Genomic DNA, 23,790 nt, shown 5'->3' with positions numbered 1-23,790 from the left:
TTATTGTAAAAATCTGAATCTGAAGCTGAATATTCTACCCATTAATATGTTTATATAAGTGTATAATCACTATAAAATAAAATTTGTTTGGTTTTCGTAGCCTTATAATTATGCTTATATATATATATATATATATATATGTATATGTATAGCAAGGGCCTTGCTTTAGAGAGGTCGCCATGTTGCGCCGCCATGTATGTAAGGCAGCCCGAGCGGACAATCCAGCCAGCCAGAGAACGCTTTTCCTCCCGATGATATATCTCCCCAACGATGGTAGCACCGAATCCCATTCTGTGCAGCAAAATGGGAGCGGAGGATTCAGCCTCTCTTCTTGTCCGCTCAGCATCCAAGTTCCTCATCTGTATGCTCCGGCTCAAACAGGTATGGCTCTGGGTCTGTGTCTGCTACAAGAAACTCTTCAAAATCGCGGTCAAAGTCGTCCATTGCAGCTACTATAGTCCGGAGATGTTGCTAGGCTAAATTAAACAGCTGAGCTCTGTTTACAGGCTACGCTGTCAGTCAGTGTGCGGGCTGGAGATTGGTGGAGCAGAGAGGCGAGGGGGTACCTGCTAGGTTATGTAAACGAGTATGTGTGTATGAACTGTGTGTGTTACGCTAGAAGATTCAGAGTTTGGGACAGAGTCTTTTACACCCTGGAGTGTTACCGGAGTTTTTGGAGTGCTCAAATAAACTGGCTTTTTTCCCGAACAGATTCATTACAATATCGTAACATGGTTTAGATTTCTAAATAAACATTTACCTCGTTGCTAGATAGACCTACTCCTGAAAAACTCGAGTGAGTGAGCCCTGCAATCTAGAATTTGACCACTGATGTCACTGTTTTCAATCAATTTTACACACTAGCCCTTTAAAAGTCATTCCAATTGTGTGGGCCAGATTTTTTTTGGCTGCAATTTGTTCTTCAGAGGAATCCATAACTTTGACTGGGCCAATGTTCCCTCTAATTTTGAAAACTCCTGAGCAGACATTCAACTCCTCTTACCACCTACTTGAGCAACTGTGGGCGACATCTGATGCGTACACACTACGTCAACATGGCCGTGCCATGGCATCACCTCTCCAACCCCAAATATCATTACAAGTGGATATTACTATAAAGATTAATAATAAGATTATTTGCACAACATGAACTACTGCATATGGCAAAACAGATTTTGAATTTACTGCCATAATGTGAACAATTAAAAGAAAAATATGCTCCATAAAAGACAATACACAAACATTTAGAATAATGAAGAATAGAAGAATAATGGCAACACAAAGAGCAAACAACTCTTTGGAATACAAAATAAGTAACACTCTCTAATAGTAATTGCCAACTACTTTAGGCCTCTAAACTGCAACAAATATAATATGCAAGATCAAAAACTAAATGTAAACTTAAAATTGTAATTGTACTACTACAGACAGTGCCAATGTACTGGATGAAAAAAAAAATTCCTGGCAAAAAAAAATACTAGTGGCCAGGCAGTGCAAAGAGTGCATGTAAACATACACTGTAAACAAAAATTGTAGCAGCACTGCTACTACTACAGACAGTGCTGTACTGGATGAAGTTTTCCTTTGCTAAAATTTTAACTTGTGTACTTCCTGTATTCAGTGTTTCACCTACCATTATATTAGGGGGGCGCCCCCGCCCTCCCTTGAAGGTCAAGTTAATTTTATTTAATTCCATTTTCTATATAGCACCAGATCACAACAGAAGTCATTTAAGGTTACCTTTCCCATAGAATAGGTCTATACCTTGTCCTTTTATTAAACAAACTGAATAGCCTTATGTAATTTATCTTATTTACAAGAGGACATGTCATTTCTGTCAATACTTGGTTGCGTGTTTACAGTTCTCCTATGCTCTATGTACTGCATACAACGAAGTTTTTTAAACGCCCCCAGTGTGGTGAAGATGATGAAGAAGAAATGTTCTGATGTTTAGTTCAATGTACTGTCCAAATAACTGTTCAGTTGTTATATTGACTGCTGTCAATAAAGAAAACATGAACACCATGATTCCTTTAAGTGTTTGTGTCTGACACACCCCCGTCCCCCCACCTCATCAGAGCAGTCAACAGAAAAGCTCTTAAGAAAGAGAGGATGAAAGGTTTTTTTTTTCTTTTGAATCTCAAACAGCGCCTCTCATTTGGTGTTGGACCATCAGTGGGTGTGTGTGTGTGTGTGTGTGTGTGTGTGTGCCCACCTGTATGACAGCACTGAACCAGCAGGTATTGCCAACATTTTTCAGCCCTACAGGGCAGCTGTCTACCCTCTTCCTGTCATGTGGGTTGGGTGAATCGCTCCATACTTCTGTGTGGGTCCGCTTCAGACTCGCTTTGTTCTCTGCTATGCTGGCCTCCAAAACTCTATAAGAAAAAACAGGAGAAAACACAAACAAATTCAATTAAAGGCAAGGTGTTTCCCTTACCAAATATTCTCTGCATTGCCTGACCTTTCTACCACTACATCTGAAAGGTCAATACAATTCAACTTCAAGATTTTTCAAGTTCATTACAAAGTAGGGGATAGCTCATCACTCACAGGATCCCATTTTGCAGTTTAGTCTGTACTGTATCTCCCAAAAGTTAAGTGTTATTTTTAAACTTTTTTTTCATCTCATTCACACACACACACACACACATATATACATACATACACACACATATATACAGTACAGGCCAAAAGTTTGGACACACCTTCTCATTCAATGCGTTTTCTTTATTTTCATGACTATTTACATTGTAGATTCTCACTGAAGGCATCAAAACTATGAATGAACACATGTGGAGTTATGTACTTAACAAAAAAAGGTGAAATAACTGAAAACATGTTTTATATTCTAGTTTCTTCAAAATAGCCACCCTTTGCTCTGATTACTGCTTTGCACACTCTTGGCATTCTCTCCATGAGCTTCAAGAGGTAGTCACCTGAAATGGTTTTCCAACAGTCTTGAAGGAGTTCCCAGAGGTGTTTAGCAATCGTTGGCCCCTTTGCCTTCACTCTGCGGTCCAGCTCACCCCAAACCATCTGGATTGGGTTCAGGTCCGGTGACTGTGGAGGCCAGGTCATCTGCCGCAGCACTCCATCACTCTCCTTCTTGGTCAAATAGCCCTTACACAGCCTGGAGGTGTGTTTGGGGTCATTGTCCTGTTGAAAAATAAATGATCGTCCAACTAAACGCAAACCGGATGGGATGGCATGTCGCTGCAGGATGCTGTGGTAGCCATGCTGGTTCAGTGTGCCTTCAATTTTGAATAAATCCCCAACAGTGTCACCAGCAAAACACCCCCACACCATCGCACCTCCTCCTCCATGCTTCACAGTGGGAACCAGGCATGTGGAATCCATCCATTCACCTTTTCTGCGTCTCACAAAGACACGGCGGTTGGAACCAAAGATCTCAAATTTGGACTCATCAGACCAAAGCACAGATTTCCACTGGTCTGATGTCCATTCCTTGTGTTTCTTGGCCCAAACAAATCTCTTCTGCTTGCTGCCTCTCCTTAGCAGTGGTTTCCTAGCAGCTAATTGACCATGAAGGCCTGATTGGCGCAGTCTCCTCTTAACAGTTGTTCTAGAGATGGGTCTGCTGCTAGAACTCTGTGTGGCATTCATCTGGTCTCTGATCTGAGCTGCTGTTAACTTGCGATTTCGGTGACTCGGATGAACTTATCCTCAGAAGCAGAGGTGACTCTTGGTCTTCCTTTCCTGGGTTGGTCCTCATGTGTGCCAGTTTCGTTGTAGCACTTGATGGTTTTTGCGACTCCACTTGGGGACACATTTAAAGTTTTTGCAATTTTCCGGACTGACTGACCTTCATTTCTTAAAGTAATGATGGCCACTCGTTTTTCTTTAGTTAGCTGATTGGTTCTTGCCATAATATGAATTTTAACAGCTGTCCAATAGGGCTGTCGGCTGTGTATTAACCTGACTTCTGCACAACACAACTGATGGTCCCAACCCCATTGATAAAGCAAGGAATTCCACTAATTAACCCTGATAAGGCACACCTGTGAAGTGGAAAGCATTTCAGGTGACTACCTCTTGAAGCTCATGGAGAGAATGCCAAGAGTGTGCAAAGCAGTAATCAGAGCAAAGGGTGGCTATTTTGAAGAAACTAGAATATAAAACATGTTTTCAGTTATTTCACCTTTTTTTGTTAAGTACATAACTCCACATGTGTTCATTCATAGTTTTGATGCCTTCAGTGAGAATCTACAATGTAAATAGTCATGAAAATAAAGAAAACGCATTGAATGAGACGGTGTGTCCAAACTTTTGGCCTGTACTGTATAAATATATATATATATATATATAGAGAGAGAGAGAGAGAGAGAGATACATTTTTTTTGGGGGGGGGGGCTGATAGGAACATTTACATTATCACATATATGCTCACACATATGCATGAGAGGAATTAACTCTCCACACAAGCAGACAGCTGTGGCCTGTAATCTTTTTTCAAAAATGGACCGTCTTGACACTAATTAGCCAGTTAGCACATTAACAACACAATCCAATGTTAAAAGAACAGAGCATATTTACCATGCACCATGTCAATGGTCCATATCAGTCACCCCCTTAACTAAACTACTGGATTGTAGTTTCTGTGTCAGGTCAATTCTGTACTAAATAGTAAGAGTTGGGATTTAAAAGATAGTATTACTGTGGCCTTTACTCTCCCTTATCAGAACATACTAAACTAATTAACATTTTACAAGGTTGGTGGTGGATGGTACAGGGGAAAAAAAACCACAACACAACACAACTTTTAAAAAAGGTTAAAGTGGTGACTTGTCCAAATATTCATTGTACCATTATTCCACATTCAAAGTTAAACCTAGTCTGGAAGTGTCCACAATATTCCAGACCTAATTTCATAACCGCATTTCATTCAAGACTGTTAGAAATGTTGTTTAGCACAGCTTACTTATTGCTTTGACAGAAATGATTTGCTGTTACATGTCACTGTTATGTGATGTAACTGATGTATCACTCTGTTGGGATTGTTGGGACTATTGAACACTCTGTCCACTTGCAGTTGTACATCCTGTTACAGAGGGATACTTCTTTTACCTCATGAAAAATCTTGACCACAGGTCTGGCAGAGTATAGATATGGGCCGTTAAGAGCACAGAAACCCTATGACAGCCAAGTTAAATGTTGGCCTGCCATCAAGTTACTCACAGAATTAACACAAATGATTGACAGCTGTTCTAATGCGCCACCAGTCATGTTTGTCATTTTAACTGGTGTCAGAACTTAATCAATCATTAGTGAATCCAAATATTTTTCATATTCATATATGAGAATTTTCACTTGCATATGTAGCAAATAGCAGCAGTGTGGCGTTCAGCCCGGATTAAGGAGAGCCTTGCTGCATTGACGTGCTGACGTATTGCGGTAAGCGAATTGTGTCATTTCCGGTGTTTCTGTGACAGTGTCTCTGTACTGCTCTGGTGAATTCTGCTAGCCTGCTTTCTCACCTCAGTTGCTTTAACGCTGCTTTAACGTCTACTTCAAGTCATAACCCACACTGGTTCTGTTTAAGCACTTATAGCTCTCCTTCTTTCTACGACTTTCTCGCTAATCTCTTAGCTGTTGTTTGCACGCTCTTAGCCTTGTTAGCTACTTTAGCTTAGCCATGGCTTCTCCTTCTCCTGCTCTTTCTTGCCCGGTGTGCCAAATGTTCAGTTATGCCTCTGCCTCCTTTAGCGACAGTGGTAATTGTAATAAGTGTAGCTTATTTGCTGCGTTGGAGGCGAGGCTTAGTGAATTAGAAGCGCGGCTCCGCACCATGGAAAACCATTCAGTAGCTGCGGTAGTTAGCCAGCCCCCTGTAGCCGGTGCGGAGCCACATAGCATAGCCTTAGCCTCAGCTAACTGTCCTCCGGTAACTCCCGTTCAGCCGGGAGGTTGGGTTACGGTTCGCCAGAAGCACAGCTCCAAGCAGAAGCCCACGGCTCACCACCAGCCTGTTCACGTTTCCAACCGCTTTTCCCCACTCAGCGACACACCCGCTGAGGATAAAACTCTGGTTATTGGCAGCTCTATTCTGAGGAACGTGAAGTTAGCAACACCAGAGGCCATAGTCAAATGTATCCCTGGGGCCAGAGCGGGCGACATTGAATCAAATTTAAAACTGCTGACTAAAGCTAAACGTAGATTCAGTAAGATTGTTATTCACGTCGGCGGCAATGACACCCGGTTACACCAATCGGAGGTCACTAAAATTAATATTGCCTCGGTGTATGAATATGTAAAAACGATGTCGGACTCCGTAGTTTTCTCTGGACCCCTCCCAAATCTGACCAGTGATGACATGTTTAGCCGCATGTCATCATTTAACCGCTGGCTGTCCAGGTGGTGTCCAGCAAACGATGTGGGTTTTGTTAATAATTGGCAAACTTTCTGGGGAAAACCTGGTCTTATTAGGAGAGACGGCATTCACCCCACTTTGGATGGAGCTGCTCTCATTTCTAGGAACCTGGCAAATTTTATTAGTAATTTAAATCCCTGACAACCCAGAGTTGAGACCAGGACAGAGAGTTGCAGTCCTAAACGCCTCTCTGAGCTTCTAGTTCAGTTACCCAGCCATAGTTTTCATAGTTTTATACAAACGGTGTCTGTCCCCCGACCACCTAAATTATTTAAATCTAAAATTAAACAAAGAGGAGTTGTGCATAACAACCTCATAAAAATTAAAACCTCTTCTGTGACAGAAAGACAAAACAGGAGAATTAAATGCGGACTGTTAAATATCAGGTCTCTATCGTCTAAAGCAGTGTTAGTAAACGAATTAATATCAGATAATCATATTGATTTACTCAGTCTCACTGAAACCTGGCTGTGTCAAGATGAATATGTTAGTCTAAATGAGTCCACTCCTCCCAGTCATAATAATACCCACATTCCTCGAGGCAGCGGCCGAGGAGGGGGAGTTGCAGCCATTTTTAACTCTAGTCTGTTAATCAGCCCTAAACCTAAACTAGATTATAATTCATTTGAAAGCCTCGTTCTTAGTGTTTTACATCCGACCTGGAAAACCTCGCAGCCACTTTTATTTGTTATAGTGTACCGTGCTCCTGGCCCGTATTCTGAATTTGTATCTGAATTCTCAGAGTTTTTATCCAGTTTAGTTCTTAAATCTGATAAAGTTATTATTGTAGGCGATTTTAACATTCATGTCGACGTTGATAATGACTCCCTGGCTACCGCGTTTATCTCATTAATAGACTCCATTGGCTTCAGTCAGGGTGTACATGAACCCACTCACCGTTTTAACCATACCCTCGATCTAGTTCTGACGTATGGAATTGAAATTGATAACCTAAAAGTCTTTCCACAGAATCCCTTGCTATCAGATCATTATCTGATTACTTTTGATTTCTTTTTACTCGATTACACGCCACTCAGCAACAGTTACTATACTAGATGTTTATCAGATAGTGCTGTCACAAAATTTAAGGAAAAGATTACTTCGTCGTTAAATTCAATACCAATACCTTCAGTAACAGAGGTTTCCCGTGCCGACTTTAACCTCTCCCAAATTGATCATTTTGTTGATAGCGCCGTAGGCTTGCTGCGAACAACGCTCGACTCTGTAGCTCCTCTTAAAAAGAAGTTAACAAAGCAAAGAAAGTTTGCTCCTTGGTATAACTCTCAAACCCGTAGGTTAAAACAAATATCGCGAAAATTTGAAAGGAATTGGCGATTAACCAAACTGGAAGAATCTCGTTTAATCTGGACAGACAGTCTCAAAACTTATAAGAGGGGCCTCCGCAATGCCAGAGCAAACTATTACTCAGCATTAATAGAAGAAAACAAGAACAACCCCAGGTTTCTTTTCAGCACTGTAGCCAGGCTGACTGAGAGTCAAAGCTCTATTGAGCCTTGTATTCCTTTAGCCCTTAGCAGTAATGATTTTATGAGCTTTTTTAATGACAAAATTCTAACTATTAGAGGCAAAATTCATGACCTCCTGCCCTCAGATGGTAGGCCTACCTATCTAACCTCAAACACAGCTGTAGAATCTAATATATATTTAGATTGCTTCTCCCCAATTTCTCTTCAAGAATTGACCGCAGTGATTTCTTCATCTAAATCATCAACGTGTCTCTTAGACCCCATCCCAACTAGGCTACTTAAGGAGGTCTTTCCTTTAGTTAACACTCATATATTAGATATGATCAATATATCCCTATTAACAGGCTATGTACCACAGTCTTTTAAGGTAGCTGTAATTAAACCTCTCCTAAAAAAGCCCACCCTGGATCCAGAGGTGTTAGCCAACTATAGACCAATATCTAATCTTCCCTTTATGTCAAAGATCCTTGAGAAAGTAGTCGCAGACCAGCTGTGTGATTTTCTCCAGGATAATAATTTATTTGAGGAATTTCAGTCAGGATTTAGAGTGCATCATAGCACTGAGACAGCTCTAGTTAAAATTACAAATGACCTTCTGATTGCTTCAGACAAAGGACTCGTCTCTGTTCTTGTTTTATTAGATCTTAGTGCGGCGTTTGACACAATTGACCATCAAATTCTACTGCAGAGACTGGATCACTTAATTGGCCTAAAAGGTTCAGCACTAAGCTGGTTTAAATCTTATTTATCTGATCGTTTTCAATTTGTTGACGTTCGTAATGAATCATCCTTACGTACCAAAGTTTGTTTTGGAGTTCCGCAAGGTTCTGTGCTCGGACCAATCCTATTTATTCTATATATGCTTCCTTTAGGTAACATCATTAGAAATCACTCTATAAATTTCCATTGTTATGCGGATGATACACAGTTGTATTTATCGATGAAGCCAGAAGAAAGTAATCAATTAACTAAACTCCATAACTGCCTTAAAGACATAAAAAATTGGATGAGCACCAATTTCCTGATGTTAAATTCAGACAAAACTGAAGTTATTGTTCTTGGCCCCAAACAACTCAGAGACTCTTTATCTGATGACATAGTTTCTCCAGATGGCATTGCTCTGGCCTCTAGCACTACCGTAAGAAACCTCGGAGTAATATTTGATCAAGATTTGTCTTTTAATTCTCATTTAAAGCAAACCTCACGGACTGCATTTTTTCATCTGCGTAATATTGCGAAAATTAGGCCTATCCTGACCCAAAAAGATGCAGAAAAATTGGTCCACGCTTTTGTTACCTCAAGGCTGGATTACTGTAACTCTCTATTATCAGGTAGCTCTAGTAAGTCCTTAAAAACTCTCCAGCTAATTCAGAATGCAGCAGCTCATGTACTAACAGGAACTAAGAAACGAGATCATATTTCTCCTGTTTTAGCTTCTCTGCACTGGCTCCCTGTAAAATCCAGAATTGAATTTAAAATCCTACTGTTAACTTATAAAGCTCTAAATGGTCAAGCTCCGTCATATCTTAGAGAGCTCATAGTGCCATATTATCCCACCAGAACACTGCGCTCTGAGAACGCAGGGTTACTCGTGGTCCCTAAAGTCTCCAAAAGCAGATCAGGAGCCAGAGCCTTCAGCTATCAGGCTCCTCTCCTGTGGAATCATCTTCCTGTTACGGTCCGGGAGGCAGACACCGTCTCCACATTTAAGACTAGACTTAAGACTTTCCTCTTTGATAAAGCTTATAGTTAGGGCTGGCTCAGGCTTGCCCTGTACCAGCCCCTAGTTAGGCTGACTTAGGCCTAGTCTGCCGGAGGACCCCCTATAATACACCGGGCTCCCTCTCTCTCCCTCTCTCCCTCTCTCTCTCTCTCTCACTCTCATCCTATTACTGCATCTTGCTAACTCGGCCATTCTGGATGTCACTAACTCGGCTTCTTCTCCGGAGCCTTTGTGCTCCACTGTCTCTCAGAATAACTCATACCGCAGCGGTGCCTGGACAGTGTGACGTGTGTGGTTGTGCTGCTGCCGTGGTCCTGCCAGATGCCTCCTGCTGCTGCTGCCATCATTAGTCATTAGTCATACTTCTACTGTTATTATACACATATGACTATTGTCACACAAGTATACTGTCAGATATTAATACATACTTTCAACATATTGTACCACAGTAGCCAGAACTATAACTATAATATTATTACTTTCATTAATGTTGTTGTAAGCTACTGTCATTACCTGCATCTCTCGCTCACTCTCTCTCTCTCTCTCTCTCTCTCTCTCTCTCTCTCTCTGTCTCATTGTGTCATATGGATTACTGTTAATTTATTATGCTGATCTGTTCTGTACGACATCTATTGCACGTCTGTCCGTCCTGGAAGAGGGATCCCTCCTCAGTTGCTCTTCCTGAGGTTTCTACCGTTTTTTTTCCCCCGTTAAAGGGGGTTTTTTTTGGGGAGTTTTTCCTTATCCGCTGTGAGGGTCTTAAGGACAGAGGGATGTCGTATGCTGTAAAGCCCTGTGAGGCAAATTGTGATTTGTGATATTGGGCTTTATAAATAAAATTGAAAATTGAATTGAATTGTGGCAGGCTCGGGTGGACAACACACAGTCAAGTTGAGTAAGGGCCTGTGTTCCCATAGCAGTTTTCTTTGGCATAAACGTTATGGCAAGGTGCTGGGTAGTCTCGCACGACCAGCCTCTCTTACTTCGGAATGGGAGTCTGGGGACATTCGTCTTTCGTTTTATGGGCGGGGATATCCAGACCACATGACGGCGTTGCCATAGGTACGGCACGTGTGTTACATGTAACAGAGACGCAATATAGCTGAATCAAATGAAATCATATCCAACAAGGCATGACTGAAAATGGGCATATATAATCCTATCCTGAGAAGCAACAGGAAATAGCCTACTGTTCGTTGGTTTATTTTTAGAGCCTACCTTTAGTTTGAAAAGTTCACCCTCTCCAAGTCCGCACTTTTCTGTCCGTCAGAACAGGCTACTTCTCATTGAAAATAAAATAAAAACATAGTATAATGATAACTATAGCAAAATCCTATGCTTCAAAACTATTCAAGGTTTTTCTCCAGAAGACCAGCATGTTTACTTTTTCCAGCTGGAGCAGGGCACATAGTGGATTGACAACTTGGCCGAGGTGCTGAACACCCGCTCTGATGGAGTGCTCGTGGAACGCACAGGTACTTTCAGGCAACCCTCGACATCAGAGGAAAACGCCCGGCTCCATCACATTTCCACCTGAGAAGGGGTCTTCGTCTCCCTGAATAACAGGCTCGCGACAACAGGCAGTTATCTCTGCTCCTGCTCGCTCTTGTATGGTGCCGACCTGACCTGCCACCACATAGGCTCTTCTTTGAAGGTGACGGCCCAAAGTCAACTGTTTTTCGGTGGTTCGGGTTCTCCCTCCTCCACTCTGATGGCCATTGGTCCTGCTGCTGCTGCTTGCAGAAGTTGTGAAGTTGTGGGGTTTTTGGGGACCAACTTGCTTGATGCACGGCTTGCCATCTTTTCTTCTCTTTCAAACGTCTGAGCTGTCACCTGACGACGTCACATCCAAAAACTTTATCAAATGTCATCTCCCAACAACAGTTAAGGGCAGTTATAAGAGAAACATTATAGCCTACTATTAGTTTTAAATTGTAATAGCATTAAATTGAAAACTCAACCACACATACATAGGTGCTGGACAATCACTCATTATTTAGGCATTAAATAAACTATATTTAATATTATATCAGTCCTCTATAGGCCTATATGCGCGGCACATTTTTTTAATGATGGTAATGAAACTGATACCATTGCTATTTTTAGATACTGCGGGATTTCTTATTACCATATTATCGCCCAACCCTAATACCTTGACAGGTTAGCTAGGTATCTAATATAAAGCTACGGCAACAGAGGGTTGACTACAAAGTCAACAAGAAACTTAAAATGGTATAGTGATGAAAGCACAACACTCACCAGCAACATCCAGTGTCTGGCCAATCTGCTCCCACAAGTGGGCTTTTCTGTCTTTGCTATGATAGTAGACGCTGGGCGTGACACTTTTTCTCTTGGCGGCCACCTGTGGCCACATATGCTTTGTCTTCATTGGGAACATGTGAAAACAGGCCCTAAAGACAGGATCTCATTTAGATCAGTTTTATTTCACCTGATACCATCCACCAAAATATGGCTCCATTAGCCTTGATACCAATCCCTAGTATCAGCTTGGGACAGCCCTGCTTACAGTAGGGGTCTTGTGTTTATACCACTTACAGGAATTACACAAGATCACTGTAATGACTTCATGGACTTTTTTACAACCAAAATTGATACTATTCGCTCATCCCTCTCCGTTCCTTCCCCCTTGTCTGTTCCAGCTGTCAACCCTCAGACTGGTATCACGTCGCCCCTCTGCTCCTTTCCAGAAATCACTCAACTTGAGGTGCAAGACATCATTAAAGGGATGAAACCCTCCACTTGTGCCCTCGACCCCTTTCCCACTGCCCTGGTGAAAGCGCACAGCTCTGCCCTCTGTCCTCTGATTACCACAGTTATAAACCAATCTCTTCAGACTGGCCATATACCATCTGCACTAAAAACAGCCATTATCAAACCACTTCTCAAGAAACTCACCCTTGATCCTCAGGTACTTGCAAACTACAGGTCCATATCCAATTTGCCATTTCTCTCCAAACTTCTAGAGAAAGTAGTTGCCGGCCACCTACAGGATCACCTCCAACACAACAACATCTTTGAAAAGTTTCAATCTGGCTTCCGCTCCGCCCACAGCACGGAAACAGCTTTACTGAGAGTTACAAATGATCTGCTGATGACTGCTGATTCTGGTTCACCATCCCTCCTCATCCTCCTCGACCTTTCTGCAGCATTTGATACGGTCGACCATCACATACTGCTCCAGCATCTACATGACTCTGTTGGCCTCAGAGGCACAGCATTGAGCTGGTTTGAGTCCTACCTCACTGGCAGGTCAGAATACGTTGCCATGGGAGGATCAAGGTCTCGCTCACATGCTGTTGGCTGCGGGGTTCCACAAGGATCGGTGCTTGGACCCATCCTGTTTATTCTCTACATGCTCCCCCTCGGTAAAGTCATCAGACGCTTCGGGATATCTTTCCACTGTTACGCAGATGACACGCAATTATACATCCAAACGGACACTCATCCACTACCATCAGCAGTATCACCTCTCTCCACGCTCACTGCATGTCTGGAGGAGATAAGGGCGTGGATGAGACATAATTTTCTCCAGCTGAACAGCTCGAAAACTGAAGCCATCCTCATTGGTTCCCGTCATCAGATTCGAAACTCCTCCATAACCTGCATTACTTTCTCTGGCAAGGACATCCCTCTATCATCAACAGTCACTAACCTTGGTATCAGCTTCGACCCCCAGCTAACCTTTGAGGCCCACATAAATCACCTCTGCAAAATATCATTTCTCCACCTGAGGAATATAGCCAGACTTCGTCCCACACTCACCTTAAGAAATGCAGAGAAGCTCGTCCACGCCTTTGTCTCCTCCAGACTCGACTACTGTAACGCACTTCTCAGCAGGATTCCCAGCAAGAGCATACAGAAATTACAACACATTCAAAACAGCGCCGCTAGAATCCTGCTGAGAGTACGTAAATATGAGCACATCACACCCATTCTTCACTCACTACACTGGCTACCCATCTCCGCTCGGATCGACTACAAAGTCTCCCTCCTCACATTCCAGTGCATCCATGGCAACGCCCCCCAGTACCTCAAAGAACTCCTCACCCCCCAGACCTCAGCACGCTCACTCCGCTCCACCAACAATCACAGACTTCTCCCCCCAATGGGAGATCGAGCTTTCTGCTCCTCTGCCCCTCGACTGTGGAACACCCTCCCAGAACACCTGAGGGTTCCTTAAAACGCCTTAAAACGTACCTTTTTAAAAAATCTTTTAATCTGTAATTTTTGCTTGTGTTATTTTGATAACTGCTTTTAACTCTTGTTTTAACTTATTTTTTCTTTTCTTGCTGTTGTAGCACTTTGAGATTTTTCGTTAAATATAAAGTGCGTTACAAATAAAATTTATTGTTATTATTATTATTATTAACTGTACTAACTAACTGTTTGGTTGGACACTTAGTACAGAATTCATTGTCATATTTGCAATCACTCATCAGCAGTGTTGGGAATGTTACTTTAAAAAATTAGTTATAGTTACTTGTTACTTTCCCCAAAAAGTAACTGAGATAGTAACTGAGTTACTGAACTATAAAAGTAACTAATTACCTGGAAAAGTAACAATCGTGTTACTTTTTTATAAAATGCTCAAATATGTCAAATTGCTTGGACACCCCCCCTTAATGGAAATGTATGTAATGAAACTGACTGATGTCATGACTAATGTACATCACTGGCTCAAGAGTTCACATTTACACCTCAACATCTCTAAAACTGTTAGTATGTACTTCTCAAAAAAGGTGAGTATTGACAGTGACCCTAATATTTTTTAAAAGATCGACATAGTACAAGAATTTAAATATTTAGGAATCCTTCTTAATTCACAACTTTGTTTTAAACAACAGGTAAAAAAGACTGAACAGAATGAAATTTAAATTGTCTAACTTTAGATTTATTAGGAATAATCAACCACAGAGTCGGCCAATCTATACTTTGATGCCATGATTATGCCATATGTCTTATTGCATAACAAGCTGGGCCACGGCCTTTAAAACAACTCTAAAGCCAATTAAAACAGTCTCTAAAAAGGCTTTAAAAGTACTAGATAAAAAACCGAAATCGTTCCACCATTGCCAGATATTGAAGAAACATGAACAACTAAACTGGGAGAACATAGTAAAATACACCGACTCTGTGTTAGTTTATAAAATTTTTCATGGTCAAGCTCCACCTCCACTACAAGACTTTGTCAAAAAGAACTCAAACAGGTCATCCAGAGCAGGCTCTAGTGGTGACTGTGTTATACCATTCAGGAAAAGTGCCTCTGGACAAGCAATATTCTCGTATCGTGCATCCCAGACCGGGAACACAATACATTAGTACAGTACATTATATGAACTTCCAACTCTCGCCTCCTTTACCAAACATCTCAAAGCATGGCTATTGGAAAACCAGGACTGTGATCATTAACTATGTTTAAATTGTTTGTATTGTTTATTTGTCTATGAGGCAAATTGTTGGGACACCATTGTCAATTTTATGCAGTAGTGCATACATAATAGACCTATGTATGCTACTTTTGCATTCGTGTGTTATGGGCATTGTGCAATTCAATCTAGCACTTTACTATTTGGTGCAATTTTGAGCAATGTGCAATATAACAAGTACTTAAACAAGCAGACACTTTAGCACTTGACACTTCTGCACTTGACACTTTGTCTAGCACTCAGGCACTTTATAAATCGATATCTAAAAATTCCTGTGGTCTCCCAACTCTTGGTCTACTATGTTTCTGTGTATGTTGTTTTGCTTGTATTACTCTGTTTTACTTAGATTATTTTCTTATTGTTGGCATTGTTGCCTTCTGTGTTTAACATCAACCTGCCATGGGACTGGAGATGGAAATTAGCCGCCTGGCTATAATCTCATGTATTTACAAGTAATTGTTTATTAATTGTCCCATTTTTAAAAAAAATAAATAAATAAATAAAATCAAATCAAATAAACTCAACTGTACAATCTTAATGGTATTTTTTCCATATTTCACCCACTTGTTAGCGAAATAGTTAAAGAACCTGCATTAATCGCGCGATTTAAATGTGAAAAGTCTCATTGACTGACCGTCACCTGTGTGTATGCAGAGGGAGCGGAGCTGTGGAAACATCCTGCAGTCCGTTTAAATAATGCCATCCGTTTAAATAACTTATTAGACGGATATGTATCGAGAAAGGCGACGTTTAGAGAGCTCACCTGCTCACCCTCACCTGCCCTCACCAAAGAAAAAAAACTTGACAGCTCCGCTGAGAAGGAGCTTGCTAGGGTGAAAGCTGCTTCAGTGAACTCAAGTAAAGACAAGTAATGGCGCATTTTATTGAGAGTAACGGTAACGGCGTTATAACAGGCGAGACAGTAACTTTTTTGATTACTCGTTACTGGAAAAAGTAGCACCGTTAGTGACGCCGTTTATTTATAACGCCGTTATTCCCATCACTGCTCATCAGTCAGAAATGCTGCTGAGCCCACCTGCTGATGGCCTGCTCCTCATCAGTGATGCCTGTCTCCCTGAAAGTCCGGTTGGATTCCTCCAGGCTGAGGGCGATAGCCCTCTGAAGGTCATCTTTATCGTCCCCAGTCAGGTCAATCACATCTGCACAGAACACACGCACACTGTAATTTGGTTTGTATGAACAACTTTATGGTTTATATACTTTAAGGAACTACTGTTAAGGAAAACTTTGCTGATTTTCAAGTGTGTGCAGATGAATGTTCTTTGGCTTCCCCCAACAGGACAAGTGCCCGGAGGTCCCTGCCCATCCACAGGAAACGCATCGGAACAGGTCATCAATGATGCCAAATACTTCACCCAGCTGACTTTTTAAGAGGGATGGCCTGGGAGCTGCAGGCACTGACTGCATGGGGGGAGGCCAAAGACTGTTTATCTGCACCAACGTGATTACACAGAGGTTGTTGAAAATTGGCAAATTCTCTCTTTGGTTATGTCTAATGTTTTGTGCTACCACAGTACATACAATAGTCCATACTGAAAAAGCTAAAACAATAGTTGTAAAATTGTTTCCAAATTAATTACAATTCAAAATGGTTTGCGACCTTACGTTATGAAACAGTAAACTGATCATTTATGTTTCCTTTTTTATTTCAATCATCCCTTGGAGGTCTCTAGAAGTTTCTGGCCACAAGTTTAAATGAGTGCTCACTTGTGTCTGCCTGGCTGCCCACGCTGATGTATCTGTCACTGGCCACCTGGGATGTGTGGTAGTAGGTTGACTCATCTTGCTGAGGAACCTTGGCATTCTTCTCTGTCAGAAAGGCCACAGCCTCGGCCAGGTCTCCATTGCTCACCTGCAGCAACGATGTTTGTGTTTGTTGCGGTGTCAGTACAGGATGGATACAGGAAATGATGAGAAGGAGCTCCTGTTTCAGCTTAAGTTTGAGTATATTTTTCAGATTTAGTTTTTTGATAAGATCTGAAGACTTTGCCTTCTGTTTAGGATAACTTAAAGGGATAGTGCACCCAAAAATGAAAATTCAGCCATTATCTACTCACCCATATGCCGAGGGAAGCTCAGGTGAAGTTTTAGAGTCCTCACATCCCTTGCGGAGATCCCAGGGGAGAGGGGGTAGCAGCACAACTCCACCTAATGCAGGCTGGGCGCCCCAGATTAAAACGTCCAAAAAACACATAATTGAAACCACAAAATATCTCCATACTGCTCGTCCATAGTGATCCAAGTGTCCTGAAGCCCCGACATAAAAAGTTGTTTGGAAAAACATCTTTTGAACTCTGTTTTTAGCCTCATTGTAGCCTGTAGTTCTAACTGCTTCTGTGTACACTGAGCTCACTTGTGCGCGCTTGCGCACGAGACCAGCAAAAGCACATGAACACACATGAAGGCGGTGCCCATGTCTCATGGTCTCACGCAAGTGTACATACGTGAGCGCAGTCCACAGAGAGGCAGTTAGAGCTACAGGCTACAATGAGGCTAAAAACAGCATTTAAATGACATTTTTCCAAACAACTTTTTATGTCGGGGCTTCAGGACACTTGGATCACTACGGACGAGCAGTATGGAGATATTTTGTCGTTTCAATTACCGTATTTTTCCAAATAGTAGCCTGGGCATTTATTTCACAAAATTGATTTTGACCCCAGGCGTTTAGAAGAACCAGGCGGCTATTTGCTCAAGGCTTCTTTTTTTTTTTTTTTTTTTTTTGTACCAACCTGCACCAGGCCATTATTTGGTTACAGTTCCTGTCCAATATGTTTTTTTTAGTGCAAAAATACTGTATAATGTAGGGGTGAGTTCGTGTACAAAAATCTCTAAACATTTAGAGTGGGTCATTTTTTTCGTGTACACGGGTTTCATCGCTGGGTGGTGCTATTGCATTATACCAGTAAAGCCCCAGTTATCCGAATACCAACCGAACGGGCCATTTAACCAACAGTTACAGGCCGCCACACCGAAATATCGCCATTCTGACAGTCCGCCATCCCGAATTCTGGTCCTGACAGTAAGCTAGGGCGAGCCTGTAGAAGCTGTGTTCCCCATGCATGTCAGCGATTTTCACCGGGGACGCATGTGAGTAATTCAGGCTGACATTACCTGTTTTTCAGCGAACTCTTCTGGTAATTTTATTAAAAGGCATGGCATATAGGTCCACAGTAACATATTAATTATTATTATTGGGTCTTATAAGAGTGGGCTACAATGAGTACCGGGCTATCAAATCACAGCATCCGCGGTGAGAGGACACGGAATTGTGTGCGCTTTTATGCACGCAGGTCGAGGCGATCACGGATATTTGATATGGGAAAGATGTAGCCAGATGTATTACCTGTTTTAGATACGTGGCTGTCTGTCCGTCCGTCCATAGCACGAGTCATGTGCACCACTTCACCACCGACCCGTGCATAAAAGTGCAAACATTCCCTCAAGGAGGGCCAACCATGAGGCAATGAATGAGGAAATAATCGTCCAGGCGTTTAATCGGACCGGCGTTTAATACGCAAAATGGAGTCAAACCCCCGGCGGATATTAGGTGCCCGGCAGCTATTTGCCACCGGTATGTGTTTTTGGACGTTTTAATCTGGGGCTCCCAGCCTGCATTAGGTAGAGTTGTGTTGCTACCCCCTCTCCCCTTGGATCTCTGCAAGGGATGTGAGGACTCTAAAACTTCACCTGAGCCTCCCTCGGCATATGGGTGAGTAGATAATGGCTGAATTTTCATTTTTGGATGCACTATCCCTTTAAGCTAACAAAGCTGTGCTAAGCATAGAGATTTCCCTTAGAGCATCCGCTTCCATTCGACGCCCAAGTCAAGTTATTTGACTGTTCACACTGGATGCGCCACAGTGCCGAGCTCTGTGGCAGAAAAATCAAAATAAGACTGCATTCACATTACAGGGCTTAATGCTCAATCCTTATTATTTCCCCACAATGTGTCTTTCTGCCTAGACTGTTCACAATTATGTTTGGGTTGACCCATATCTGACAACGGATCTCTGCCCTGAATGCTTCACACGCAACCAATAACTTCATGCACAGGCCTGTTGGGACAACAACAAAAAGGATTACCTTTACAAAACAGTAATTTTGAGAAAAAGCGAATGACAAAGAAGCTGCAAAGCTTCATCTCCCGAGAGGTCATGGCCATGTCCGTCCATTTGGGGGAGTGAGTAGTGTATTTTTGGAGATATGGCCCATTGGAACAAAGGAGGGCTGTTTTCGGGATAACTGGCTGTCGTACAAACATACTTTCGGTCAACTAACTCTATTAGTAGCTATTGCTGATTGTTCTGTGGAGAGAGAGGTGTGGATCCAGCCAGGGGAGAACTCAGGAGTGATGGGGCCACAATGTGGAGGGGTTTACAGAAGAGCAAGAGTCTGGCAGTCTGGCTTTATTAGCTTGTGACTGGGGCAACCTACAGCAGTTGCGCTACAGCTACGGCAGCATTCTGTTGTTTCAATGGGCCGAGTGATCTACACCTGTGCAGTGAAATCTGAAGTGAAAAAACACAGATGTATGAGAAAGAAACACATAGGCTGATACGATATGACCCTTTTCAAAGTGGTCGCATGACCAGTGATGGGATATTTGTCATATTTAGGACCACATATGAAAGTGGCTGGAAGAACAAAAATAGTTTGAGGATCGCACACAGATGTGTCCGTCAGCAGATAAAAAGTTTTTAATGAAGCCTTTCAAGCATTTTTAAGGACAAAGCACTTTCGGCCGTCTGGCCTTCATCAGTGTGAGTTACAAGACTAGCAGTGCATGCACTGATTTAACAGCTGCAGTGGAGTCTGCAGATCAGCTGTGTTCAATCAACAATCACCTGCAGACAACCCCATCTGCTGGTGTGGAGACTAATTTCCTTTCACACAGGCGCAGAAGGTATGTGCTGGTTAGCCATTGGCTGTAGTCTTTGTGGTACATTCATGTGCAACTTTTTGGCAGAGACACAGTCATGTTTTGTTGCGGCTAGCTCTTTGAAGTCTTGAAGTGTTTGGTGTGTCTGGGCCTTAATGATAGGAGAGTTGTAGACAGACAGGAAATGTGGGACAGAGAGAGGGGATGACATGCAGCAAAGGGCCACAGGTTTGAATGGAACCTAGGCAGATGCAAATGACTCAGCATGTATGTACAATACCTGCAAAGCAAAGACAAGCAGGGAATCTTGCAAATCCAGACAGTTGCTAATTTTTAGAATTGGTTAGTGTTTAATAATGTTAAATATTCTTTAATTAAGTTATTTGTGTAAGAAAGCAGCCTACTGAGTACATCTGCATGATCATATTGATGCACAATCCATGTAGAAAAGGTCTATTTTCATACTGTACCAATCTGTTAATGTGTTATCTTATGTGTTGTTTTATAAGTCAGACAGTTTACAAGTTGACAATTACTGTTCATGCTGCTGACTAAGTGAGTGGATAAGTAGCCACAAGAGCTAAATGAGTGTGTTTGTGGGTCTGCAGTTAGTAGGGAGGCAGGCAGGAAGTGATGTGAGGGCGTGGTGCATTGTTGTTGTTCCAGGGCAGCGGGAAGGGAGAGCAGCAGCTAGTGAGCGAAGCTAATGTGCTTTGTTTTGGTACGGCGTGGTTACGGCCGACAGTAACCAAGTTTTGTGCTTAATAAACACTTGGTTGCAAGCAGGTCAGTCCTTCTGTTCATTCAACGCATCCATCCAGACAGGACGGTACAATACCAACTCATAAGTTCACTCAATCGGCTGCCATATTGGTAATCATTTTCCCCTTATAAAAATGGTATTGTATTGGTCTTAAAAATACCAAATTCTTATCACAAAAACTAATGGAAACCTCTTCCTCCCCAGCAGACTTTTATGCTGCAGTCTGCTGGGGAGGAAGCATCAGACACAAAGATGCAAGGCGGCTGGACAAACTAGTCAAAAGAGCTGGCTCTGTGATTGGAGTCAGGTTGGACACACTGGAGGAGGTGGTGGAGAGATGCACACTGAAGATGTTCGAGGCCATCATGAACAACCCACATCATCCAGAACAGAACACCTTGATGGACCAAAAAAACTCTGGTGGACGGCTCCTCCCTCTTTGACGCAGGACAGAGAGATACAGAAGATCCTATATACCAACAGCCATCAGGCTTTATAATTCTTTGACATACAGTGGGTACGGAAAGTATTCAGACCCCTTTAAATTTTTCACTCTTTGTTTCATTGCAGCCATTTGCTAAAATCAAAAAAGTTCATTTTATTCCTCGTGAATGTACACTCAGCACCCCATCTTGACAGAAAAAAAACAGAAATGTAGAAATTTTTGCAAATTAATTAAAAAAGAAAAACTGAAATATCACATGGTCATAAGTATTCAGACCCTTTGCTGTGACACCCATATTTAACTCACATGCTGTCCATTTCTTCTGATCCTCCTTGAGATGGTTCTGCTCCTTCATTGGAGTCCAGCTGTGTTTAATTAAACTGATTGGACTTGATTAGGAAAGGCACACACCTGTCTATATAAGACCTTACAGCTCACAGTGCATGTCAGAGCAAATGAGAATCATGAGGTCGAAGGAACTGCCCAAGGAGCTCAGAGACAGAATTGTGGCAAGGCACAGATCTGGCCAAGGTTACAAAAGAATTTCTGCAGCACTCAAGGTTCCTAAGAGCACAGTGGCCTCCATAATCCTTAAATGGAAGAAGTTTGGGACGACCAGAACTCTTCCTAGACCTGGCCGTCCAGCCAAACTGAGCAATCGTGGGAGAAGAGCCTTGGTGAGAGAGGTAAAGAAGAACCCAAAGATCACTGTGGCTGAACTCCAGAGATGCAGTAGGGAGATGGGAGAAAGTTCCACAAAGTCAGCTTTCACTGCAGCCCTCCACCAGTTGGGGCTTTATGGCAGAGTGGCCCGACGGAAGCCTCTCCTCAGTGCAAGACATATGAAAGCCCGCACAGAGTTTGCCAAAAAACACATGAAGGACTCCCAGACTATGAGAAATAAGATTCTCTGGTCTGATGAGACCAAGATTGAACTTTTTGGCGTTAATTCTAAGCAGTATGTGTGGAGAAAACCAGGCACTGCTCATCACCTGCCCAATACAGTCCCAACAGTGAAACATGGTGGTGGCAGCATCATGCTATGGGGGTGTTTTTCAGCTGCAGGGACAGGACGACTGGTTGCAATTGAAGGAAAGATGAATGCGGCCAAGTACAGAGATATCCTGGAAGAAAACCCTTCCAGAGTGCTCAGGACCTCAAACTGGGCCGAAGGTTCACCTTCCAACAAGACAATGACCCTAAGCACACAGCTAAAATGACAAAGGAGTGGCTTCAGAACAACTCTGTGACCATTCTTGACTGGCCCAGCCAGAGCCCTGACCTAAACCCAATTGAGCATCTCTGGAGAGACCTGAAAATGGCTGTCCACCAACGTTCACCATCCAACCTGACAGAACTGGAGAGGATCTGCAAGGAAGAATGGCAGAGGATCCCCAAATCCAGGTGTGAAAAACTTGTTGCATCATTCCCAAGAAGACTCATGGCTGTACTAGCTCAAAAGGGTGCTTCTACTCAATACTGAGCAAAGGGTCTGAATACTTATGACCATGTGATATTTCAGTTTTTCTTTTTTAATAAATTTGCAAAAATTTCTACATTTCTGTTTTTTTCTGTCAAGATGGGGTGCTGAGTGTACATTCATGAGAAATAAAATGAACTTTTTTGATTTTAGCAAATGGCTGCAATGAAACAAAGAGTGAAAAATTTAAAGGGGTCTGAATACTTTCCGTACCCACTGTATAATAGATGAGCTGACAGATAATTGAATTTCCCCTTGGGGATGAATAAAGTCATTCTTATTCTTATTATTATTCCTTTTCTGGCAGGATGCAATGATACGCCACCACAAATTCCCAGCCTGTTTGTGACAATGAACTTAACACACCAGTAAATAAATAATTAACAGAAAGGAACTATTGTCCGCTGCAGAGAGGTACATGGCTCTAGTGCACTTGCAATGGGAAAGGAGTCTATCACCTATTTTTTGCATGTTTTCCAGCGTTTCATAAACCTGCATGAGTTTGATGATGTACCTGCAGGGCCTGCTGAAGCAACTGAACATCTGTGGTGCCTGTGACCTCCCTCAACTGGTTTAGTAGCGTCTGCTGGTGCTGTTGAAAGCAAAAGAAGAGAGGAGGATACACAGTAGTTCAGAGCAGAGTATGATGGAGATAAGTTGCAAGTAGTTTGAACAGATTAAGGTTCTAAAAAAAAATACAATGCCAAGGAAGCACAACTGTAAGAGTGAAGCCAACATTTTACCTAAATCAATATTGAACTTACTCATAAGACCATTACACACCTACAGCCAGTAGGGGTGGGGGAAAAAAATCGATACAGCATATAGTATTGTGATATTTTGCGTGGCGATATTGTATCAATACACGTATGCCAAGTATCTATCTTATCATATACATTATTAATTTTTATAAAACCACACATTTCGGTACAACTTTTGGTAATAGAATAATATCATCAATTGCTTTTTCAGTCCACTAAATGGTGGTGATGTTTTGGGGTTTTTTTTATGGTGAGGTCAGTAGAGGTCTCAGTCAATGGCATTTGGCAGGAAGTTCATCAAAAGAAAGGTGAAGGCACCAGAGAAAGAAATCAGAAATGCGCTGTTGGCATTTAAATCAAATGTCTGGACTTATTTTGGATCTTTTAACA

The 23,790-nt window shown here is 42.2% G+C and overlaps 1 protein-coding gene across 10 annotated transcripts in view; it reads right to left on the bottom strand.

Annotated features, from left to right (window-relative positions):
* usp25 (ubiquitin specific peptidase 25) overlaps nucleotides 1-23,790 on the bottom strand; it is a 240,471-nt gene that overhangs the window by 173,684 nt on the left and 42,997 nt on the right. For 9 of the 10 annotated variants that reach the window (XR_004502882.2, XM_078172109.1, XM_033649505.2 and 6 more), the window contains exons 2-5: nucleotides 23,154-23,231; nucleotides 16,777-16,921; nucleotides 16,085-16,208; nucleotides 2,216-2,378 (exon numbers count right to left, since the gene is read on the bottom strand). Coding sequence is in view for 9 of the 10 variants with exons in the window: in XM_078172109.1 (XP_078028235.1) it covers nucleotides 2,216-2,378; nucleotides 16,085-16,208; nucleotides 16,777-16,921; nucleotides 23,154-23,231 (510 nt within the window). In the remaining variant the exon portion in view is untranslated. The remainder of the gene's footprint in view (nucleotides 1-2,215; nucleotides 2,379-16,084; nucleotides 16,209-16,776; nucleotides 16,922-23,153; nucleotides 23,232-23,790) is intronic. The other variant, XM_033649480.2, reaches the window with a different exon arrangement.

Source organism: Epinephelus lanceolatus, chromosome 11 (assembly GCF_041903045.1).
Source record: "Epinephelus lanceolatus isolate andai-2023 chromosome 11, ASM4190304v1, whole genome shotgun sequence".
Classification (NCBI taxonomy): domain Eukaryota; kingdom Metazoa; phylum Chordata; class Actinopteri; order Perciformes; family Serranidae; genus Epinephelus; species Epinephelus lanceolatus.
This window is presented reverse-complemented; position numbering and strand designations above follow the sequence as displayed.